Below are 25,297 nucleotides of genomic sequence, written 5' to 3' on the forward strand. Positions count from 1 at the left end.
CATAATAGTAAAGTTCATTGTAGATTAGATATTAAATTAATGAATTTTGTTTTAATTGTACTAAATGCCAACTGAAGATGGACCTTCTAAATAATGTTGTTCCCAAAAGTGCGAACTTTTGTAATAAAAATTGGGTAGTTGAAATTGAATCTAAAAAAGCCAATTGTTAACCAAATTAAACATATAAAAAACTATTTCCGAGCAAAATTAACCCAAAATATCCGATTTTTAAGAAAGTTGATTGCAGAAAAAGCCAGTTTTCAACTAAATTGATATTATAAAACCTGTTTGTGACTAAATTATATTTGTATATAGAGTGTGTCCAAACTAAATTTGTTAAAATCTATTTTTGTCCATATTAAACTTGAAAAAGTCGATGTCTGTAGAAAAGCCACTGTTTGAACAAACTAATTTTTAAAAAGTTGTTTTTTGATCAAAATAAATCTACTACAACCAATTTATGACCAAATTAATCTGAAAGACAATCTTATGCCTAATAAACTTGGAGAAGCCAATTTTTGAATAATTGAATCACAAAAAAATCAATATGACTTAGGTACTTAGGTACCAAAAAAAATTTTTCTACAAAATTCATCTGAGAATTTCCAAAATCTAAGAATACATATTTTTTTTTAAATTTAACAGAAAAAATTTACTTTTGACCAAACTAAATTTAGGAATTCCAGTTTGTTATTAAATTCAAAGAGCGTATTTTTAACTAAAGCTGTTTTACATCAAACCGAACTTTAAAAGCCAATAGTTGACCAAATTGAACACAAAAACAAAAAAAATTTTTCACCAAATAGAACTTTAAAAGCTTCTTGACCAAATTAAACTTAAAACCAATTTTATTCCCAATATAACTTGTAAAGACAATTTTTGATCAAACTGAATTTGGAAAATGTAATTTTTAAAAGCTTTTCTCTAACCAAATTGAACCTAAAAAGGTCAGTTTTGACCAAAATAAACCCATAGAAATCAATTTTATGCCTAATAAAACTTGGAGAAGCCAAATTTTGAATAAATTACTTACAGAAATGCCAATATTCGACCAAACTGGACTTAGCAATCCCTTGTTTGGAAAAATCTAATACACAATTTTTTGCAAAATGTAACACAAAAACTAACTAACTTTAGACCAAACCAAATTTAAGAATTCCAGTTTTTTATCAAATTAACTTTGAAAGGCCTATTTCTGCCTAAATTGAACTCGAAAAAGCTAATTTACATCAAATTGAGCTTAAAAAACCAATAGTTGACCTAATTAAATTTAAAAATTCAAATTTTCTACCAAATTGAACTTAAAACCATTTTTATTCCCAATATAACTTGTAAAGCCAATTTTTGATCAAACAGAACTTATAAAATCTAATTTTGTATTAAATTACCTGAAAGCTCGTCTCTAACCAAATTAACATTAAAAAGGCCAGTTTTGATCAAAATAAATCCATAAAAATCAATTTTAATCCCAATTTTTGATGAAACAGAATTTGAAAAATCTAATTTTTTATGAAATTATATGAGATTTTAAAAACTAGTCTCTAACCAAATTGACCTTGAAAAATCCAATTTTGACAAAAATAAATCCATAAAAATCAATTTTATATCCAATAAAACTGATCCTAAAAAGCAAATAAAAATCAAATAAGCCAGTTTTTATGATGCCTTTCTCTATAAATGGGATATCAAACACTAGAATAATTTTTCTATTTGAACCAGAAGTTTCAGAGATGAACGCAATCATTCAAACAAAGAAAATAATCAGCATTATCCCACTATTATAGATGAATAAGTAGAAAAATATCAATTATCTACGATAATTCATTAAAATAAAACATCTTGATTCTGTTGCAACAATTTTATTTGTAAAAACACTCTACAAACATAATAGAACACAAGGAAATTTTGTCCTATAAACAAACCTTATACAATAAAATACCTTAAAAAGCATAGAAAAGTTAATACATTAAAATATAAATAAATAAAGTTAAAACATTAAAAAATCGGAGAAGTTCAAGTATGTATTCATAGGTACATCTTATTAAAGCAGCTATTCCATTCTAATAGGTATTGTTTATAACACATAACCTCCAAGAGATCCGCTGAACACAAATATTAAATTGATTGTTCAATCCAATTTTGGAAAAAAAATTAAATAACAACAGACAGGAATGGTAAAGCCCATTTAAATAAATAATAAAGTTAACGAAAATAAATTCGTCGGAGCGATGTATATTATACAAATCATCATTCGAAAGTATGCAAATAGTGATCATGAAATTTGTATATAAACACACTGTGATAAAAAAGAAATCGATAATAGCATAAGATATGATTAATAAAGTAATAACTGATTCACTTCAGACTGACATAAGTAAAAATCTAGTATAATTAGTACAATTTTATAGTCGGTTCACGCAGATCAGAAGTTATTTCTTTATTTTACTTTCAGATTCCTAGATGGATCTGTCTATTTTTGTCAATGATAATGACATAAAACTAAATAATTTTACGTTGATGGTGAAAGAAACCAAACATAAGGAGATCAAAAAAAGATGATATGAGAGCAGGAGGACAACGTCTCAAGAAGAGCTCACAAGGAGGCTAAATATTCAGAATTCAATAGAACATTAAAGACTTATTAAAAGAAGAAGAAGAAGACTAAAAGAAAGTTAAAGGAACATACGGAAAAACCACATCAAGGAGACTACCAAAAAGATGAGAATACAGCTAGAGCTTCTCAAGAAAAGTTCAGAAGGGGGCTAAATATTCAGAATTAGACAGGACAGACCCCTACAGGGTGTCGCTTTCATGATCACTAAATCGCACATTACAGTTACTACTGATTGAGTATTAACAAATATTATTTTTATATATATTTATTTCATATTTACAAGTAATAAATAGATACATCTCATGATGTCTCACTCCTATTTCAATAGTGCCATATTACAAAATAAAAATAAAATTGACATTCAAATTCCGCGTGAGGCGCCAAGTGTCACTATTATAATGAGTTACTCGTGACTGTACGTACCATGAAGAGTGCCGCAAGCCAGTATATTATCTCATTTCATCGAGAGATGTTACAAAAAACAAAGCTATAGTGCCACACTGATTTTTATAAGAATTTTCAGACGCAGTTCGGCAACAGCTTTGACATAAATGGAATAAAAGCTTTATCTTCAAATATAAAAGTCATGAAATACGAGTGAAAACCTCCTATGAGAGTGAAGATTTCAAAGAAGTGGTTATAAGAAAGAGATGAAGAAAAATGATGAATTTGGTTCTGATCTCGCGAACAAAAAGAAAGATTTATTATCTTTATTTCAATGTGATACCCATTTTTTGATGTTGTTCTTCCTTACATTAAACGCAGATTTACTTGAGTTTAAACACAACATTTGTGGGCGAGTTTTAGTTTAAATATTTTTGGAATTGATAATTTCATTTTTTTTTTCTCTTCCATTTAACGAAAATTCAAATCAAGTCATATTTTGTTTCGTTCTCTATAATTCTTAACTCAACAATTCTAAATAAAATTAACATCAACAGTACTGCCATATCATTCGAAAAAAAACTTTTAAAACTGTATATAGATTTTAGATTACTTTTTACATAACTAATCAGTAAAGATATCTCGAAACTGTATGTGCACCAAATTTGGTACGCCTATGTACCGAATTAACTGATCCAGAAAACATTTCGTTTATAATAGATTTTGTTACGGCTTTCCTGTAAAATTACCATCTTTGAAATTATGGCAGTATTAAAATAGGTGTGCGATATTAGAAAATTATTTACTCGCTTTTATTACTGATAATAATAAATTTATGATACATTTATACAAGATGGCTCATCAAAACTTTAAATGTTTTGTATAGTAGATATAGAGGAGAAATGGATCATTGATATGTCGAAATTAACTGAGTCAGAAAAAATTTAGTCCAAGTTGAAACCACTGACTCACAAAAATACAAACAATCAGAGTTTGATAACCATTCGGTGAAATCTGATACCGAAATCATCTATTCAAAATACGACTCTCTAACAAAAAAACTTGGCAAGTACAAAAATCACAAAAAATTCATTATATGCATTACCCGGACAATTTCTGTTAATTGAAAACAAAACGGAGCTAGATGAAGTTACTTTGACTTCAAATTTGTATTCAGTTGGTCAAAATATATGAAAATATACTTTTTGTGCGTCAGTGTAATGTTCATAAGGAGGAGAGTAATAAATTGTGGGCTAGAGCTTTAATTTTGGCAAGTAACAATTCTCCAAAAAAACAATCGAAAGACGCCACGAACGACGATCATCTATCGTATTCAATCAGCTTTAGCATAGCACTTTGTCTTGTCGGTCGGGCGCTAGATGCCATTTTATTGCAAAAAATAAGTTTAATTTTATGATTTATTCTTCAATTATGGACTAGGACTGCGGTCCTAAGTATGGGCTAGGTCTGAGACAAATAATGCGCCTCCATTGAGACCTGACACTCAAATAGAAGAATCTACTTCTGGAATTGAACTTGCACCAACTTATGATAACAAACCTTCGTCTACCGAAATTTATCGCAGCAGTCTAGTCTAGTATCTGTTCATGACATAAGTCTCGTGCCCAACTAAATTAGAAAGGCATCTAATAGAGGTACAAAAGTTGCCGTGGACTTGGTTATAACTTCATCGCCGTATAAAAATTGGAATAAATCAGAAGAAAATTGAAAAATAAAAAAAAGTAACCCAAGCAAAAGAAAAATAACTAAGTTGGAATTTCTGCACTACACAACACTACATCAAGTTATCGTCTTCAGAAACTGAAGATAAACTAAATTCGATTAATTTGACTTATCTATACTATAGTTTAGTAGTTAGGGAATGTATGTAACGATTCCTGTCAAGGAGGTCCAAGGAGGTAGGCTCAAATTTAAACTATTCCTTTCAGTCCACACTATAGTTTAGTAATTAGGGAATAAATGTGAAGATTCCCGTCAAGGAGGTTTTTCCGTTTGAATTATTTTTCGCGGGAGAGGGTTCATTAGTGGTAAATTTTAAATTAAAATAAGTAAGTCAAGCTAATAGGTTTTAGTTTACCTTCAGTCTCTGAAGACTGTTATCGAAACGCGCGTCGGACAGTGTACTAGTGAGTTTAGGTGTAGTGGTACTGTAAATAGTGTGTTCAGTACAAAAGAAATTAGAAAACCAAGATCAGGGTCACTGAAGAAAGTGAAGGTGAAGAAGGTATCCAGTTTAAAACAAGAAAATGAATCAGGTGCCACCATAGGAGAAGCTCCTGACTCTCAGCTGATGCAGCATATACATTTTAATTTTTTTTTTTCTTTTTTTTTCGAGAACGCAGTAGGATGTGTAATTTCTGGGTATATAATGACTGTGTTGAGCCAAGTTTTGATACATGTAATTTTTGTAAGTAAATTAAGTAATTTCTTCCACCTACCAAAGAAATTTTATTTCTTATAAGATAAACATAAGTTTCTATGTGTCCCATATTTGAGTATCTGATACATATTTGACGCCTTTTTGCAATTTAATGCTCAGTTTAATAATATAATATTAAGAACACTGTTACTTCACTTCAAAAATATGTGATTATTTTTAAATCAATAAATGGTTAATATTTGAATTTTTTTTTTCATTTTTCAGCCCATATTTTGTTACATTCCTCTAAACACCGTCTGGTCCTTCGAGATGGGTATAAGCACGTGTAATGCTCAAAAAACCAGTCAGTGTTAGCAATTTTGAATGTTAGCGTGATGTAATTCAGACTGGTGACTCGTCTATGAAAGTTTCATCCTTAAATATAAAATTAAAGTTACATAGAGATAATGATTCAATAATTTATCAATAAAAACATTATTGGTCATATCGATTAGTTACTATCACAAAATCAGTTTATTGCATACTAAGAGTAATATTTTAGTAAGTGTTGCAGTACGACGTCGTTAGTAGGTTTTCATTTCCCACGTTTTCTAAAAATAACTATATTAAGAAAAAATACAACAACAAATAAAACATTACAGGTACATAATTTTTTCCTAGTTGCTCAATTTGAATGAGGATTCATGTTGAATTTTCATCGTTGACTGTAGCATTGCCATTAACTACGGGAGTACCGACTGAATTTGTCATGGGTGTTGGAGAATTTCTACTTCTTAATTCAAAGACCTGTTGTATTGCGTTACGGAAACATAAAAAGTTGTAATCGATTATACCTAGAAAGTTAGAAACATCTTATTAAAAATTCGTATTATTGTGTAAAAAGAATATTATTAGATTTATAATAGGAAAAAATTCATTTCAATAATTAATTAAAAAAAACGTGAGTGAACTTAATAATAAATTAGAAAATAAATGTTTTATAATATTTTTATCAAACTTTGACAATTCGTATTTTAAATTATACATATTTACATTGAAAAAGTGTGCTCTAGGCTAGTGCTGGAGTGCAAGAGAGTCCTACAGAATCTGATGAGTGATAACTGCAAGATACAAATCCTTTGGGTGCCCGGGCAACAAAGGCAACGACGAGGCTCACTCACTTGCCAGACTGGGATCGGCGAGCTCACCAATGGGCCCAGAACCCATCTCTTGAGAGGCTAAAATCGGCTTTTGGTAACGTCAAGTGGGGCACGAGTGGCCTATCTGAAGGTCTATGTGCTCAACGGCCCCTTGGCCGCCCACAATTAACTATGAACTATTTACATTGAAACAAACAAAAAGAAAAGTTGAAAACTTATCACAATAAATCACAATAGAGAAGTGAATGATAATTGAACGAAGAGATAATACGTCCAGATTTAAGAGCAAATAAAAGCCAAGATATAGATGATGAATTAGGAAAAAAATATATTGATACATTGAATATATGTTAGAGTAGGAAAAACTGGATTAAACATTTTTGAACTACTAACAAACTCATTCAGAAGTGTTTTAATACAAACCTGTTTGAAAGTGCATTCAATAGCCTTCAATGCCGCTTGTCTAAGGCTGGTAGGCATATTAGGGTTACTTTATTTCTGTTAGCTAGTGCTTTCAGAGTGTGTTTATACCGCCAATTTGTTTGAAGGTGCTTTCAATAGCCTTCAAGGCCACTTGACTATCGGAGAGAATGTGGTTTCAATTTTTAGAATGTTTCCGATAGTCAAACGGCCTTAAAGGTATAACAGGAAATGATTAAGCAGACGACCTTGCTAAAAAAGAAGCAACGACTTCATATTATAGACCCTTCTGTGGTCTGTCTCAGAAAATAACGAACTGAATGGATGGCTGCAAGGATCAGATGGAGTCTTACTTGAGAAAAAATTCATGCCTAACACAATCCAAAAAATTCATAACCACATTAGCTGTGAAGTCTGAGGAACTTCTCAAAATATTTAGAAACGACATTAAACTGGTGTTCTGACAGATTATTTCTCTGTCTGTAAGCAATCCATAGAGGCTTGAGACAATAAAAGGCTTAAGTACCTCAAAGAAGTAATACTAACACTTTGGAAAATGGGATTAAAAATCTCCAGAAAAATAGTTTCCTTTATCAATTTGTCTCGTGGATAAATTACGTTGGAATAACAACCTTCATTATACACTTGTGAATAATATACTATTATAACTACAGTTTTCTATAGTATAAATATGCATTACCTTTATGATCAAAATTATCTTCTCGTAATATACATACTAGAGCTAAAAATTTATTAACTTCCCTTAAATATAGAACGGTTCCATTATTGAGTTTAATTAGACTCGAACTTTGTTCATCGAAGACTGCTGGAAACTGTTCTTCTTTAATCCTAAAATATATTTAGGAAGTTATCAACTGGAAAAACTAGTTCACATAATACTTTTTCATTAAAATTGAAATAATGTTGAAAAGTTAGCAGAAATATCTTTTGGGTATTTAAATTTTTGTGAGATGTTGATTTCTATAGAAAATTATCTAAAATATTCAGTTTGAGACTAATTTTAATGTATGAAATAAAAAATTACCCATATATCGAGGAGACATCTATAACAACATCGATCATGTCACAGCATAATTCGTAACTTTGCATGTCCACAGGTGTGGAATCTGTTGCTATATATATTTTAGAAACTACATCAAATAAAAACGACTTCTCTATTGCGGAATTCTAAAAACGATTAAATTAAACACAAGTTTCAATAAAACTTTTGATGATAGTTTTCATTTTACTCACAGTATTTAAAATGTTTAATAAATTTTCTAGGGCCGGTAATTGTGGGATAAGTTTCTGTACAACTTTGGAAAATGCTTCGAAAATCGAATGATCGTATATTGACGTAAGATGAAAACTAAGATGTATTTGGTCAAAACCTGGAAAAAAATCAGAGAGATTAGGCTGTAATTTAAAAATTTTCAATTTGTAAATTTTGAAAATATTTATGGGCAAAGACAGCTTTTAACTGATTTTAAATTATTCATTTTGTTATTTCTTATTGTATGTAATGGAATCAGCAAGGTCTCTTATCCATTCTCCAGACACCTAACAATTCACCAAACATTCTTTGATACGATATACCACATATTTTTTACAAAAATAAATTTTTTTGCTTTACAAAAAAAGTCCTCTAGTGAAAATTTTTTGTATATATTTCGTCTTCGATTGGAAATACTGGTCTCACGTATTTTTTCAGAATTTACAACATAGAAATAAGTTTTTCTTTTACTGTAGTGAAACTGGAAACTTTGAGTGACAACCCACTTTCTCCGATCCTAGATACGTCACTGTATATTCTATAGCTTTTCCTATATCAATTGCAGAAGACAGTTATGCGAGGAACAATCAATATTTCATTAATACGCAAGATACTACTCATACCAAATTATAAAATGAAAAATAATGTTTACTCCCCGTATAAAATTCGGTAAAGACCTAACAAACCGTCATTCCACGTGGACTGTTTACCAATGAAAACATCGAATCATAAACATAAATGCATTTCTATTGGCCAAAACTGTCAGAAGGCGTATGTACACAATTTCTTCGAAATATTACTGCCAAACAGCCTGCGATAAGCAGTAGCTTATCATGTTATCAAAGAAGAAGATGAGTTTGTGGTATAACCCTCTTTACAACCCTTCATAATTCAATCAAATGATGACTCTAGTTCAGACGATTCTGACTACCATGATTATTTATAAAGATACTTTGGAATTGAAATGTTTTTTTTCTTTTGTTTTATTTGCGAAGAATTTATTTTCCTTGCTTTGAAATTTCGTTTTCCAGAAAAAAAAACGAGTGGGGTACAAAAATGACTCAGTTCACGTCTGGTATCCTGTTTAAACCAAACGCCCTTACAGACAGGTACATTTTACTCGTCTATTTACGTTTTATAATTTAATATTCAGTTGTGGCAAGTTAACGAGGAATAATAATGATATTTTTCTAAGTTCCAAGTAGGACTACAATTAAGTGCATCTGTAATAACTGCGTATAATGCCGTCCAATTTATAATGATTCGATTGCTTTTTAAAGAATACTTTCTCGCATAAGATATAGATATTTTCAAAAGTATTTATAAAAATAATAAATTTATAAAATGAAGTATCTACGCCTATGGTAGATCAAACAAAATTCTTGGCAAGGGTTTTTTATAATCTGCGATTGATATTGTTATCATTATTATTATATCTCAAGAACATTTACTTGGACTATTTCTAATGTCAGAAAACCACCTTCTGAAAAAGTTTTAACAGCAATTGCAGTGACATCAGTTCTACTTTTCATTTCTTATGAAATGTTTTAAAATAGAAATCTCATAAAATACTTCACACCGACGTCTGTAAAACTAATAATTTGCTTATTCGACCTTTTGACCTTCAATTTGTAATTGTGTATCTTTCTCTAAACATCATTGTTCAAATATGGGAATTATTTATTTGAAAATAATTTATATTTATTATAAACAATCGACTTATTTTTAAGTTATTAGAATATTTGTTGAACACATCATTGCCAGGAATTACATAATCATTTTATTTATCTGAAAATAATAAATCAACAAGAACTAAATCGTTTTTAATTGTGATAAGAATAACTGACGTTCGTTTTACAAGGCTAACAATCTATTTCGATTACAGTATAAACGAATAAATTGCTCCATATAATGGAGAATCAACTGTGTCACAAGAAATTACGTACCAATTTAATCATTGGAATAGGACACCCTCTATTAGATATAACAGCAACGGTTCAGAATGATTTCTTGAAAAAATACGATTTAAAAGAAAACGACGCAATTTTGATTACAGAAAAACAAAAAGATATGCTCGAAGAACTGATGAAGTTTGAGGTTAAGTATACTGTAGGTGGTAGCATTCAAAATACGTTAAGAGTAGTGCAATGGTTGACTAAAGTGCACCACTTAACAACATTTTTTGGATCAATTGGTAATGATAAATTCGCAGATATCATGTACAGTCAAGCAACATTAGATGGAGTAAATGTACGATACAAACGTATTAATGAACCGACTGGTACTTGTATGGTGCTTATAACGGGAAATAATCGATCACTTTGTACAAATCCTGGAAGTTCGAAAAATTTCGATTTTGAATACCTTGTGAACGAAGAAAATATAACGTTACTACAAACAGCTAAATATTATTATTTGGGTGGGTTCTTTTTGAATGTATGTTTAAAAACCGTAACAGAAGTCGCAAAATTAGCTGCAAAAAATAATCGACAGTTTTTATTTAACTTGAGCGCACCTTTTATTTGTCATCTACACAAAGAAGTACTATTCGAAATAGTTCCTTATATCGACGTACTTTTCGGCAACAGATCAGAAATTGAAGCACTAGCTGAGAGTTTCAAAATAGATAAGAAAAGTTTACAAGACAAAATTAGAGTTTTAATAAATTGGAAAAAAGTTAATAAAGTTAGAACAAGATTAGTTGTTATTACGCAAGGAGAAAATCACGTTTTAGTTGGAATAGAAAATAAAATTTTAACATTTTCTGTACCGAAATTAGAGAAAAACAAAATTGTGGATACAAATTGTGCGGGAGACGCTTTCGTTGGAGGATTTCTATCTCAATACATTCAAGATCACGATGTAGAAGCTTGTGTGAAATGTGGAATTTGGGCTGCTTCTGAAATCATTCAAAAAGATGGATGTACTTATAACAACGAAACTGATTACAAATCTAGTTGATTCCAATATAAAATAGTTGTTGCTGGACGAAGAGATGCAAAATCAATTAAATAAAACTAAATCAGTTCATGTTAACTTATAATAGGTCATATTCCAGTCAGAATGAATAATACCCAAAAAGAGCACAATAAATAGGTATTATCTTAAATGCCAAACTTCAATGAAAAGTGCATGTTAAAAAGAAAATAGAAGAACTTTGACTGAAATATGGAAACATGTACTGGCTAATTAGAAGAAGCTCCACTCTGTTTCTACCTAAGTTTATGCTTTATAAGCAGATACTTGAGCCTGTATGAACTTATGGTATCCAACTATGGGGATGTACCAAACCAAATAACTCAGCAATCACCCAAATATTCCAAAAGTATTGAGGAACATAGTAGATGTATCTCCAGAGGCACATGGAAATGATACTGTTGACCAAGCCATCGAGAAATTAGCCAAGAGTCATAAAGAAAGTCTTCATCATCATATCAATGTCGAGGCTATTCAGCTTCTTGACAATACTGAGTTAGAAATAAGACTTAAGAGCATCAAACCCTTAGAGTTAGTTTGGTATTTTTAGTGCAAAAGCAGAGTTTGTGTGTTCACGTTAACGTTTAGTGCAATCAATCCTACAGAACCTAAGGACCGCTGATGAGTATACCATAGTTTCAAACTCTATTAGATTAAGTTAAAATTGAACTGCTCATTGGTCACTGTTGACCAGATTGCTATATAGTGAATGCCTTTATTATTGTTTAATTGAAGAAACAGTTCCTTAGTTTATCAATTACTTTTCGCCTTTAAACAAGTTCAAGAAAATTTTGTCTGCTCTTCTCTTTTTTCACAGTTTTACATGTTTCTCTATTTGTTAAACAATTTAATATCAAAATATATAATTCTTTCATCTAAAAACTACCCCTTGTCGAGAGGAACAAGTAAATTTCGTTTCTCGTGCGTATCCAAAATGTTTTGTTTACATTTCAGTTTTTAAAAGTTGTCTATTGAAAAATATGGGAAAGCAGACTTCTATACGTTTATTATTTTATTTTTGATGATAAATTTCGATGGTAAAATGGAATAAACGAGTGAAAAAAAATTGGAAAGTTTATAATTCAAATATTTTATTTAAACTCGGGCTATTTAAAGTTGTCGATTTCCTTTTAGAATTGGTTGATTGGAACTTTGGACACGGTACACATCATCAGCACACATTCATCAATAGACAAAACGATTAAGAAAACACACACCATATTATCAATTATTCACAAAAACCGATTTTTTAACCACTATGTATTAAGAACTTTTGAGTTAATTGAATCTCACTGTTTCTTCAACTTCTTCCCAAGAAGTACTAAGTTTTCATAAACAAACATGTAAATAGTGATGTATAAAATAGTTACTTCAATATTCTGTAATAAAATACGATATAGCTTCGATTTTTCACTTATCAACTAACCAATTTTTTTTATCAACAAGTTAAAAAAATATCCCTTTCATTAAATATGAATGTGTTTACACGACAATGGAATCTTTTGACATTGTGAGGTTATCTCTTCATCTAAAAATCAATTTAATATCCTGTTAACCAACATAACCTACAAAACATCAAAACCGAAAACAACACGTGTAAAGTATTTTAAGAAGTTTTCTCCTTAAATAAAAAATTATAACATAATGGAAGGCGACAGTATTAGGGAAAATCTTTTATTGGGAATGGGAAATCCGTTATTGGATATTTCTGCCGTCGTAGATAAAAATTTCTTAGAAAAATATGAAATGAAAGAAAACGACGCTATTTTAGCCGATGAAAAACATAAAACTTTGTATGACGAAATAACCGAGAAATATGAAGCAAGTTATATTGCCGGAGGAAGTGTACAGAACACGTTACGAGTCGCTCAATGGTTGTTGGGGAAACCTAAAGTATGTACATTTTTTGGATGTGTAGGAAAGGATAAGTACTCAAAAATATTGTACGATGAAGCAACGTCTAGTGGGGTAAATGTTCGATATCAGTATAATGAAAAAGAACCCACAGGTAAGTGAGTTTAACTATGAACAAATCACAATATATAAAGTTGGGTGTGTTTTTAGGTACATGTGGAGTTCTTTTAACTGGTCACAACCGTTCTCTTTGTGCTAACCTTGGTAGTGCCAATCATTTTACAATTGACCACTTAAAAAATGAAGAAAATGAAAAACTAATAGATACTGCACAGTTTTATTACGTTTCTGGATTTTTCTTAACAGTAAATCCAGAAGCTCAAATGGAATTGGCTAAAGTGGCTTTAGCAAACAACCGCCCATTCATAATGAACTTAAGTGCACCTTTTATATGCCAGTTCCATATTAAAGCCCTATCAAATGCATTGCCTTATGTAGATTTATTATTCGGAAATGAGTCAGAGGCTGAAACATTATCAGAAAGTTTGAAGTTAGGTACCAAGAATATTGAAGAAATAGCTTTGAAATTGTCGAATCTACCTAAAGAAAATAACAACAGAAAAAGAACAGTAATAATTACACAAGGGGTTAATCCAACAATTGTTGCTTTCAATGGAACAATTCGAAAATTCCCAGTAAAAGAATTATCTGAGGAAAAGATTGTAGATACCAATGGTGCAGGGGATGCCTTTGCAGGTGGTTTTCTATCTCAGTATATTTTAGGTAAAAGTCTCGAGGTATGTATTAAGTGTGGATCTTGGGCTGCAGCAGAAATAATCCAGAGGAATGGATGTAGTTTTGAAGGAAAACCATGTTTTGATCCAGAACAATAAAAACTAATTTTTATACAATGATCTATTATATAAAAGAATAATTGTTATATATTTTTACTTTGTTATACATTTCCATAAAAAAACCTTCGAAATAATAAGATATAATTTTAAATTCTAATAATAGAATCTCTTTAAATTGTTGAAGGTAATTTGTTTAATGAAATATATTCATTAAAAGTACACAATTATTTATTTTCAACATTTCCTATTGCTAATAGGTTGGGCAGGAGTTTTCACATAGTATTACTTAATATAATTGGTAGTTTCAAACTATTGTTTTAATAAAATAGGCACAATGATCTGAACAGAAATTTTTACAATAATCTAATATTTCTCTCAATATTTGCCTTTATGGTTAATCGGGCTTGTTATTCAATTAAATCAATAATTAATTTATGGGACTATGATCCAATCTGTTTTAAGAATCTACATATTTATTATACTTTCAGTTATCTAAAGTAGAACAAATACAGAATTTTCGTAGAAAGTTTATAACTAGTAAAAAATACTTGTTATCTATATTTTCTCACTTCTTCTTGTGATCTAAAGTTTCTTAATACAAAATGTCGTATTTAAGATAAAGAAACATCCATTCTTTCATTATTTGAAAGATTTCGGTTTTGAATTTTTGGTCATTCTGAATAATTGTGCTTAATTTTAAGGGTAGTGTACTGACATTTGTACAGGCCTACTATCAGTAGATTTATTATAAAGTTATTTAGAATTAATTGTTTTCTTTTCTAATTTTCGTAGAAAAGTAATTGACACAATGACAATTTAATAGTTTCAGGTATTAGAATTTTACTAAAACTTAGAAAGCAATTATTCTAATGAGATCATTAAATTTAGGAAAGAATATACAATATACATCTATCTGAAAATACAAAGGTTATTCATTGTATCCAATATAACTTCCTTCTAAAAAGTTCACTATTCAGTGATTAATGTATTGACAAAGAAAAAGAGACTACTTCCATCTTCTAGAATCCCAGAACAGACATTTACTCTCTAAGACTGGTATTTACAATTTTTAACTCAAGAAGACTAAGTGTGACCTAGTATCTACATTTTTGGGACAATACAACCACATTAATAGTGTACATAAATCAAATTTAAAATATTACTTGGTGCTCAGTAGCAACATTCTTATCCTTTATAAGTATCTCATCTTTTTAATGTATTTCAAAACTTTGGATACACACTTCTCATTACAAATTGCATTTATAATAGTTACTTTTCTATGAATAGTAGGATCACATTGAGTGTATCGCAAAATAGTAACGTCCATGCTGCTAAAAGCATGTTCTCCAAATAATAAGATTATTGTTTCAATTTTTTGTTTTAAAGTCATTGTCATTCTATTGACAGATAAATATACAGGTGTTAGCTTTCCACAAAGACAACGGCTTTTGTTCACAGTTTGGTATAAAAAGCTGAGCGTTTTGTTTTGCCTAAGAATTTTTAATATAATCATAAAAAAAAACAAAAAGTCTTTAAATATCAATTATGTCTATGCATTACACTTGTAAGTGCAACACAATTGATGGCCAAAAAAAGTTGATAAAAATCAGAAAGTAAATTCTTTCCTGGCAAACTGTATTTATTGAAGTAGAATAACAAGGAAATTATGAATTCTTGTTATCATATTTTTGAGTTTAAAAACATTTTTGGTATGCCACTCAACAAAACACTACTGATAACAATAATGTAACTGGAGAACTTTGATACTGTGATAAAAAAATTGTGGTGAAACTATAATTATTCACTATTAATTGTTAGAGGAATATGAGTAGTTTCCACAATAAGATTAACTTTTTAATTGCAATTTGTTTTAAAAGTGAGCATTTCCAGTAATTAAAATAGAAAGTATAGGGTTAATAACTCAGTAAATTAAAAATCAATACATACAATACAAGAAATTTCTTGTTCAGTTCTTATTTGGCAAAAATGTAGAGATGCCTGGGATTTTCATAACTAAAAATATTATTCATAGAACTGGTTGGGGGTTTAAGGAACAATCTAATTCTAATACAAATAACAGAGATACTAGACATTTTTTTACCCTCTGATTTATTCATACTTCTGATTAATACCCACAGCTTTCTGCAATGTTTGTGACAACACATTCAACTAAAAAAAATACTTGTGTAACAGATGTCAATTTTTTTAACAGATGTTTATATGGAATACAGATGTAATTATTATTTTGTTCTGTTAAATAATGCCCATTACAAGATTTACAAGTGTAACTTAATTAAATTAAACTAGTTCCATCCAGTTGCTAGAATGGTTGCCTAAACTATAGTTGATTTATTTTACTTTCGTTTGTCATTACTATCAACTGTTAAATTTATTAGTACCTATATAGTCATTTTTTTTCATTTCAAATATTAATTCTTCATAAGATTATATAAAGGAGCGGATTATTCTGCAGGCTGTAGTCTAGAGCAGTAGATTTCAAGGGGCGGCTTATTCTATTCAAAAATTGAGTGAGTTGTTTCTAATCAAAAAAACTAGTTACCAGGAAGAAACGTACCCCAATGATTTAGAAACAGAATTAGTTAAGGAATTCATACACTATCAAATATATCTTTCATCTGAGAGAATGTTAATAAAAACAAGTTCTAGATCATTCAAAAATCTTTATTTGTTCCAGCGAGAATATAATTTAGAAACCATTTGTCCCAACTTTAATAAAGCATATCATATTGCTCTTATACACCAGCAATAAATTGTTGAAGTGAAAGAAGTTTTTCTTTATTAAAAAGAGTGAAGAATAATTAACACTTTAGTTAAGAAAATCTATAGACTTTAGCTCTGTTGTGCATATAGCCGGACTTAATAAACAAGTTTCAAATGACAATATAATTTCACCAATTTAAAGGCACAAAAAATGTATTTTAATGTTGTGGTAATCATTTACTACATGAGTGAAATTTTTTTTGCTTAAAATTCTTTGCCCTCAAAACAATCAAGTATTTTACAAAAAACTTTAGTTCTCAAATCATAAACTTTAAATTTTATTGATTAAAATGTAATATGAATAAAAGTGAAGTAAGATATTGAATTTCAGAGGTCAATAGTGGCGGAAAAATAGCCTACAAGTGAAGAATCCCTGAATATGGCACTGAAAATATAATAATAGATACAGAATATTTTACCTGAATCATTCAAATCATCTGTAGTCCTTTGATGAATGTCTCTTTGAGATTCCATTTTGAAATCATCTCCTAAACCATCTACTTTATGAATAAAGACTTCCAACCTCAAATTTGGATTAATTTTATATGCTTTTGTAACAGTTAAATTGAGTTTATTCAACGCTTCAATATAATCATCCTAAAAGTGAAGTACTCATACTTATAATGATTCTAATATTCTTCAAGGTTCATTCATTATTTATACAAATCTATAAATTTGTAAATCATTTGAAAATATTTTACTTCATAACATTGTAAATGTGCATATTGAAAAAAATACTTTGACTTTAGTGACTAACACAACTGATAAGAGCAATTTTAAGATATTTAACTATCAATAAACAAACAAATCAAGTACCAGCTAACACAAAGATGGTGATTCATATCCAGAAATAATACGTTTTTTATAATATGAGAAATAATTACCTGTGCATCAATTACAAAAATCAGAGCTCCACATCCTCCAAAAATCATATCATAATCAAAGCTTGAATCAAAGAAATCTATTTGTCCGGGGAAATCCCATATTTGAAATTGTACAAAACTTGAATTGTTTATATCATTTTTTACAATTTTATTGGTGCTTTCGAGGAATAAGGTTTCGTTTGGGGACATCTTATGAAATACAACTTTCTGAATCGAAGATTTCCCAGACCTTCGTAAACCCATAAGAAGAATTCTTGGCTTTTGATCTCCGGACGAAGATATCATGTCGTGTTCACCGTCGAAGAGACCGTAACCAAAATCTTTTGGAAAAGAACCAGTCGTACCATCAAAAGGCACTCCCTCTTCATCGTCTTGATAAGACTGAAAATTATCAGTGTTGTAGTACATATATTAGAAATTTATTTTTAAAATACCATTTTTGTTCAGTTTGAAAGTAGGTTTGAATTAGGTAATCTTTTTTTATTAATAAAAATGTTAATAATAAACATAAATAAGGAGATTGTTTTAAAAAAATATCAGACATATGACTCACTGACATTTGACATTTTTGACAACTAGTATAGGCAACTCAAAGCAAATGAACTTTACTATCGGTTACATATTTAAAATATCTAATATTTTATTGCATTTAATATAAATCTAATAAATATTCTCTACACATATAAAAATTGTTAATCATCTTTATTCAAAAATAATATTGGTAGCATGTAAATACTTTTATTGTGTTTTGGATAATTAAGTTATTAAGAAATTTTAAACCATAGAATAAAACTGTAAAGGATGCTCTTCAGTGCCATTGGGCGTATTGTAGAGTTGGGAGTGGGGGTTGGTTATTAAGAAATTGATTGGTTGGGTATTGTTAATGTCTATGTTTGGGTCGTTAAAATCAATAAATTGTTCCTCCCTTAAAATTAAAGAATACACACAGTTTAAATACCATTTTATTGGTGGGGAACACAATCAAGTTATGAATGCTTATCAAAAGTAGTTATAATAGGTACTTTCTGTTAATAAGTTGGTCTAGTTATTAGTGTTTAGAGTGGATATTGTTTTTGTGCAGTGATAACTTAACTTGACTCAAATTACAAGTAACTAAATCTTTTATATATACCATTTCAAAAATGATTCAATCCACATCCAATTCTATATGCACATTCTGATTCACGAACATTATTTATCAATAAATATTTAGAGCCTAGGTGCATTGCAATTGATCAACATGACATTTGAACTGTGTACATTAACATGATATTAACATAAATACTATATATCTCTTATACAAATTTTATACTTGGAAATTTTGAATACACTCAGTGAATAAGAACTTTTTATAACAAGATGTTCACCAATATTGATGAAAGAATATTCAGACAATCCAAACTGGCAGTGGCTAGAAATTTATTCGATGTAGAAGTGCCTCATAGACTAGGAAGTTATGACAGGTTTATTCCATATAGAGCGAATAATAATTGGGAAACTACATTTGCTACTATACCAGATCCGAGTAAGAACATTCAGACGGGCAAAAAAGCAAGAGAAACTGGAGAAAATGTCAGAGACAGTTCAGTGTATAATATTTTGTTGAGAAACGAACTACTCGGTGAAAATATAGAAGATGTGAAGTCACAGTGTGATGAAAGACAAGCGTTAACTCCTGTGAAGAGTAGGAAACTTTTTAAATATGGTACTCCAACAAAGGTAAGATGAATATTTTTTTATAAAAGTTTTAAAATAAAATTCAATTATAGAAAATTATTTTTCAATTTATGGAATTGAGTAATGATATTTTAGCAAATAAGAAAAGCAATATTTCAAGTAGTTCGCTTCAAGTAACAATTATTTGCATAATTTTAGTTTTTAATTGATTGTAGTTATTGTATATTACAGAATGACAAATTATAGAGGTTAATTTTAGAAGTCTATGAGGTATATAAATAACCTAGGTTGCTGACCCCCTACTGAGTAATTTTTCATTTAGTATTTTAGAGAAATAATTTATTCAATTATATTCTCAAAAATAAATTTGATGGAAAATTACATTAAATCCTTGTTGATTCCCTATTATTCAGAACAATTTTCTAATGGCAGATTTGTGATGAACATGTCAAAAATTTATTGTTGTCGTAATTTTGAAATATATTTGTGTTTATTTAATATATTACTACATAGAAACATCATTTTACAATTTTATAAGTAGTAATTAAACATACAAGAGTTTCAGATAAGGAAAAATTTTATCTTTATTTAGTCAATTTAAGTATATTAGTCTTGATAGTACTGGTTTTTTCAAGTATGAACATTCTATTTTCAGTACTTTCTATTTTTTTGTAATTGATTTTTACTACAAATTAACAATTTCTTACATCCTAGTTTTACTCTACAAATATTACTGTGTCCACCAATATCTTTCATTGCTTTAATGCATTACCAAAGGAAATAGCATATTTGATTATTTGTCATTGTATAGCAGTTTTTGAACTTTAAATTATTCTATTCGTACCAATGTCGTTATTATTTGCAAATTGATTTTCTGTGAAACTTGATTCATGTTTGGAGTTGATTTTCTTTAATGGTTGCAGTTTTTTTCATAAAATTATAATATGTTACATCATTTGCATACTATGCTATTTTTAGCTTGCAAAATCCCAGGATCTGTTTCATTAGATTCAATGTAAAATTTTTAAATTCCTAAATAATATAGAATTTTTCACAATATAAGAAAGTGACTAACCTCCATTTAATATATGATATGCAATAAATACATTGCCCTTATATTTATACATGACCCTAAAAGTGTTTCATTATGTATGGTCCCGATGCGTTTGTTTGTGACAGTTCATTTCGAGTCATGAAACATGTATCAAAATCAAGTGAATTTTATAAAATTCAAATTTCTCTTAAACCATAAGGAAAATACCAGCTATTGTAACATGATAGTGCTGTACAATGCCCTCTCAATAACTAGTCAAAATTTTAATACTTTTGGGAATTATCAAATTTTATATAGGTTTCTGTAGTAAAGGCACTTTCTTAGATTGTGAAAAATTCTACATCACTAATTAATAAATGATACTTTTCAAAGTGTTAGAATGACTAATCATCATAGTTAAATATTTATGATTTTTTTCAGTGTATATTTAATCTTAATTCGAATTTAATAGCAACTATTCTTAATCACATCAACAACTGTCAACAGGAGTATTGAATTATTTATTCTCATTTATTGACAATGAATTATATTGATAAATAACTATTTATGTTTAATGGTTCTAAAGGTATTTAGGGTGTTATTTAAAATAATCTAAAATATTGATGGAGATTTTTGAAAGTTTGTCTTGAAATCTATTAGAAAATTTTCATAAAACTGGCAGTAAATGTTGAAGACATCATTCTACGAATGGAAAGACTTAGGGTTGTGTTGACGATCCAGTTGTGAAGTTCTAGATTGTTTGATAACAGAAATTATTCGATTTTCTTAGATTTTTACTTACCACCAGCAATTTTCATAAAGATAGGTATTAATATATCTAACCTGTAAGTTTAGGTTAGGTAATACCATACCTAATCCAAATGATCGGCAAACTTATTAGCCAAAAAGCCAAATATGATTTTTTTATTAACTAAATAAGTATTTCACTAAATAAAACTAAATTTTATTTATACATTTATATATAATCGAATTTCTATTCGTTAGTCTCGCTAAAACTCGAGAACGGCTGGACCGATTTGTCTTATTTTGCTCTTGAATTATTTGTGGAAGTCCAGAGGAGGTTTAAAAGGTGAATAAATATGAAAATGCTCCGACTTAAATAAAAACAACAATTCTGTTTTTTCTTGATGTTTTGTCACGAATTAAATTTCTGACCGCTACCATAATATTTGACATTTGACAACCAACTAATATGTCGATCCATCCTCTATGTCGATCGACACCTCAGACAAAGAGTGCATCCTTCTATCTTTGTGAGTGACGATTTCTGCTAAGTGCGCGAGAACTACCTCAGAATTGTGTTATTTAGTAAGTGACGATGAAGTAGATGGGCTTAGAATGCGATAATAATAGACACCTTGAACGGATTCATCACATTGCCCACAGATTTCATAGACTCAAAAGAGGAGCTCATTCAGCGTGTTTTCCCAGATATAACGCAACAGCCCAATAACCATAATTGGCTGGGTGAACGAGCAATATTTGCGGTGAGAAATAAATATGTCAGACTTTTCTTCCGGGACATTTAGTTTTCTTCAAATCAGTCGACACCATTATGAACCAGGATGACGTAGTCAACTATCACACGGAGTTTTTATATTCACTGGAATTGCCTGGATTAACACCTCACAATTTGCAGTTAAAAGTAGTCATCAGTTGTCATCATGCTGCGTAACATTAATCAACCTCGATTGTGCAATGGAATAAGACTGGCTGCGAAAAAGGTGATGAATAACGTCATTGAAGCAACAATCATAAAGAGGAAAATATAAAGGAGAGGATGTCTTGATCACGCGCCTATACCGATAATTCCAACGGATTTACCATTCGATTTCAAACGTTTACAATTTCCGGTACGTCTGGCCTTTGCGATAACCATAAATAAATCGCAAGGCCAGTCATTGGAAGTTTTCGAAAACAATTTAGAGTTTCCCTGTTTCGCGCATGGACAATTATACGTCGCGTAGAGAAAAAACAGCAAACGCGAGCTTTTTTCTTTTCCAATATTTCCAATTCGATACAAAGGTGTTCGAATTTCAAATTCAGCAAAAAAAAAAGGAAAATTTCAGCTCGGTTATCGTAGTATTAAGAGGATTTTTGACAAAAGTTATGATGTTTTCAAATTCCTGAAACCTGCTGAGGAATTCTTTCTTTATATTAAAAATTATTGTTTTAAAATGGTGTTTATCAATAGAGGAATTATTTTCTTGGCGATGTTTCAGCAGGCTCGGGAAGTGCAAAAATGTTGCTCTTAAAAAATCCTAAACAAAAATGGTTTAGTTTATTTGCGAATGTTTTTACTTCTTCTGACATCGGAAAATTAAGTTTCCTTTCTCTATCTATCTTTTAACTTAACAAAAAATTATACATGTTTTTTCTTACTGAAAATATTATTGCGCTTTCCGTGGATATTTGTGCCAGAGCCCCACTTAAGAAGCCAAAGAGCCACATGCGGCTCTGGAGTCGCACTTTGCCGACCACTGAGTCCTAACCCATAATGAAAATCCGTATTAGTCACTTCAAAAATTAATAAATACAGCGAAATCAATATCTGTCCATTGGTATTTACTTTAGTTTACTAGTTTTATTTATTTACGTAGAGATAATATTTCTTCTTCATTTAATTCTATCTTTTGCTTCCTGTTACCCTTCAGTTCAGTTCTCTTTTCTTCAAGTTTTTTGGCTATTTCTCTATTCTATTTCATTATGTGTGTGCCTCTTCTCTTTTTTTTTTTGTTTATTTCGGTTTCTCATATCACTTTAACTGTTCTGCCCTTCTTCATTCTCGCTATGTGGCCAAACCATCTCAGTTATTTTTGTTCGATTGTTTGCACTGTACTCCCTACGGTTAATTCGCGTCTAATTATGTCGTTCCTTATTTTATCGAGTCTCTTCAACCCCTCTATTTTCCTCAGTATCTTTATTTCTCATTTTGTTATTTTTTGCTTCAATTTATTGGTTAATACCTAATCTAACCTAACCTAACCATAGATCAGCATTGGTAGTAGTACTGATTCGTAAATTCTTGTTTTTATACGTTCTATTATCTTTTCTTTTGCTAAAGAATACTCTGAATAGGGTTACATATGTAGATATTGTCTTTTGGCTACCTCTTCGTCAATTCTTTCGTCTTACGATTGTCCTTACATACTTCAGCCTATTAACGCTCTTATTTTCTAGTTCTTGTATTTACACATTCATTTTTTCTGGTTTGTTTGATATTTTCATTATTTCTGTCTTTTGTATATTCATCTGCAGTTGGTATCACTTCATTTCAGATTCAATTCATTACTCCAATTAGAGATATTCATTACAAATACGTTAATACTTGCTATCTCATCAATGACGAGACTTATCAGATATGTTTATAAAGAAATTTTGACTTAAATTTTCTTGAAATTGAATGAAAAACGTTATAATCAAGTCCAGTTTCAATTATGTACTCTTCTGCCTAAATCACTTGCTTTGTTTTGTTTGATTGTTATTGTTCATAAATTTGAATGCAGCATTTTCTTTTTGGACTGATTAAAAATATTTTACTATGTATTTATTCAAAAAAAAACAGTGTTGTTCTTGAAAAAGCAATGACAAATTAAAAGTAACTTCCTACGCACACGCGCAGAAATACGCATACGCACACGCACTCCCAAACATGAATAATTGTGTTCATCATTATTTTTATAAGTAATGCACTGAATTCTTTTGTCTGTATAAACTCCCACAAGTAAATTGGATCGATTGGAGACAGAATAAAAATATATCATAGCAGGAATAATATTATGTAAGCAGTTACGATAAAGGTATATGTTTAAAAATGGAAACGAGCAATGTGGTTAATTAAAAATTAATAGTCTGTAAAGAGGCGGGAAATATTCAGTTTGTTAGGCTATTCTTCTTTCCTCTATTACTTATCCTTTGTATATATAATTATTCAGTTATCAAATATTATGGAACTGTTCTGACTGTGTTGACTATAAAAGTTACAATATTTTTGTTTTCTTTCCCAATTTTGAAATGAGATTTGAAGGCAATATCATTTTAGATCGAACCAATTATGAATTTTTTGACCGTGCTTTTTCAGCAAATGATTCGTTTTGTAAATCTACACTATTATTATTATTATTATTATTATTATTAAATTACAAAACAATACACTTTAACCATTTTTTCTTTCCTGTGAGACGCAAGAACGTTCTGTGTTTTATACTTTTTGGTCTAAGACATCTTTTTGTAAAGTTTGTATGCGAATTGCTTTCGTTTCTCACAAATTAAGACGTGTAAGTCTTAGAATAGATAAAACCAAGAAACTATAGGTTGAAACTCGTGCTTTAATCGGAGGTCCTCATAGTCTAGGTAAAATTAACCGTACCACTAGGAACTTTGGCACTAGAAAACGTTCAGGGTGGTAAACGTGATCGACGACTCACGGGTCCAGAGTACAGTGACAAGGAATTGAGAGAACACGTCAATATAATATTTATAGGTTGCAGTGGACTAAAGAACATGAAAGTTAGACGCATGAAGAGTGGGAGAAAGTTTTATTCAGTGATGAGTTAAGAGTTTGAAGTTTTTGGATCTAAAGAAGGTTTGTGCGCAGGTCAAAAGAGAACGGGGAAAGGCGACTGGAGACCTGGTAAAAATTGAGGGGATTTCGAGGAAAAAAGGCAATAAAAAATCTTAAACGAAAATGAAGTTTGATCTGGTCAGCGCCTTATGGGCAGAAAATTTAACTTACAGGACAACAACGATCCCAAGTATGTCTCGAAGCTGTGCAAAGAGTATTTGAAAGAACGAGAAAAGGAAGAATATATTGAAAGTAATGATTTGGCATTCACAGACGCCCGATCTCAAGTTGTTGTGGAATTGATTGGATATGGATGGAAAATGTTACAGACAATGCCAAAATTCTGCACTGAAATAATAAAAGCTAAAGGGGGTTACATCGATGAATCAAAAATTTAAATATGTTATAATTACGGACTGTTA

The 25,297-nt window shown here is 29.9% G+C and overlaps 4 protein-coding genes across 5 annotated transcripts in view; 3 read left to right on the forward strand and 1 right to left on the reverse strand.

The window, feature by feature from the left end:
* Window positions 1-1,849: 1,849 nt before the first annotated feature.
* Window positions 1,850-18,157, reverse strand: LOC130442400 (ras-related GTP-binding protein C). 2 transcript variants are annotated; one of them, XM_056776483.1, is made up of 8 exons: window positions 18,015-18,157; window positions 17,581-17,961; window positions 17,116-17,293; window positions 8,213-8,349; window positions 8,004-8,146; window positions 7,659-7,807; window positions 6,045-6,232; window positions 1,850-5,989 (listed from the first exon to the last, which is right to left on the reverse strand). In XM_056776483.1, the coding sequence occupies exons 1-7, from the start codon at window positions 18,015-18,017 to the stop codon at window positions 6,081-6,083; spliced, it is 1,143 nt and encodes a 380-aa protein (XP_056632461.1). In that variant the 5' UTR covers window positions 18,018-18,157; the 3' UTR covers window positions 1,850-5,989; window positions 6,045-6,080. The 2 variants fall into 2 exon arrangements, with proteins under 2 accessions (XP_056632461.1, XP_056632460.1); XM_056776482.1 differs by having other exon boundaries at window positions 1,850-6,232.
* Window positions 10,090-14,134, forward strand: LOC130442402 (uncharacterized). The gene is made up of 2 exons (XM_056776485.1): window positions 10,090-13,215; window positions 13,272-14,134. The coding sequence occupies exons 1-2, from the start codon at window positions 12,852-12,854 to the stop codon at window positions 13,952-13,954; spliced, it is 1,047 nt and encodes a 348-aa protein (XP_056632463.1). The 5' UTR covers window positions 10,090-12,851; the 3' UTR covers window positions 13,955-14,134.
* LOC130442401 (adenosine kinase-like) lies at window positions 10,143-12,611 on the forward strand. The gene has a single exon (XM_056776484.1). The coding sequence runs from the start codon at window positions 10,143-10,145 to the stop codon at window positions 11,190-11,192; it is 1,050 nt and encodes a 349-aa protein (XP_056632462.1). The 3' UTR covers window positions 11,193-12,611.
* Window positions 18,158-18,436: 279 nt separating the features above from the next.
* LOC130443014 (fizzy-related protein homolog) overlaps window positions 18,437-25,297 on the forward strand; it is a 63,781-nt gene continuing 56,920 nt past the window's right edge. Inside the window, exon 1 of the mRNA XM_056777456.1 lies at window positions 18,437-19,299. Within this exon, the coding sequence (XP_056633434.1) occupies window positions 18,940-19,299 (360 nt within the window). The 5' untranslated portion in view covers window positions 18,437-18,939. The remainder of the gene's footprint in view (window positions 19,300-25,297) is intronic.

Source organism: Diorhabda sublineata, chromosome 4, assembly GCF_026230105.1.
Source record: "Diorhabda sublineata isolate icDioSubl1.1 chromosome 4, icDioSubl1.1, whole genome shotgun sequence".
NCBI lineage: Eukaryota > Metazoa > Arthropoda > Insecta > Coleoptera > Chrysomelidae > Diorhabda > Diorhabda sublineata.

Bases quoted from the DNA above. Each gene is read 5' to 3' on its own strand.
- LOC130442401 (XM_056776484.1), top strand. From the start codon at position 10,143: ATGGAGAATCAACTGTGTCACAAGAAATTACGTACCAATTTAATCATT.
- LOC130442402 (XM_056776485.1), top strand. From the start codon at position 12,852: ATGGAAGGCGACAGTATTAGGGAAAATCTTTTATTGGGAATGGGAAAT. The intron at 13,216-13,271 runs GTAAGTGAGTTT...GTGTGTTTTTAG, and splicing joins TAATGAAAAAGAACCCACAG to GTACATGTGGAGTTCTTTTA.
- LOC130442400 (XM_056776483.1), bottom strand. The intron at 8,350-17,115 runs GTAAAATATTCT...ATTTTTTTCCAG, and splicing joins AGATGATTTGAATGATTCAG to GTTTTGACCAAATACATCTT. The intron at 7,808-8,003 runs GTAATTTTTTAT...AATATATTTTAG, and splicing joins GATGTCTCCTCGATATATGG to GATTAAAGAAGAACAGTTTC.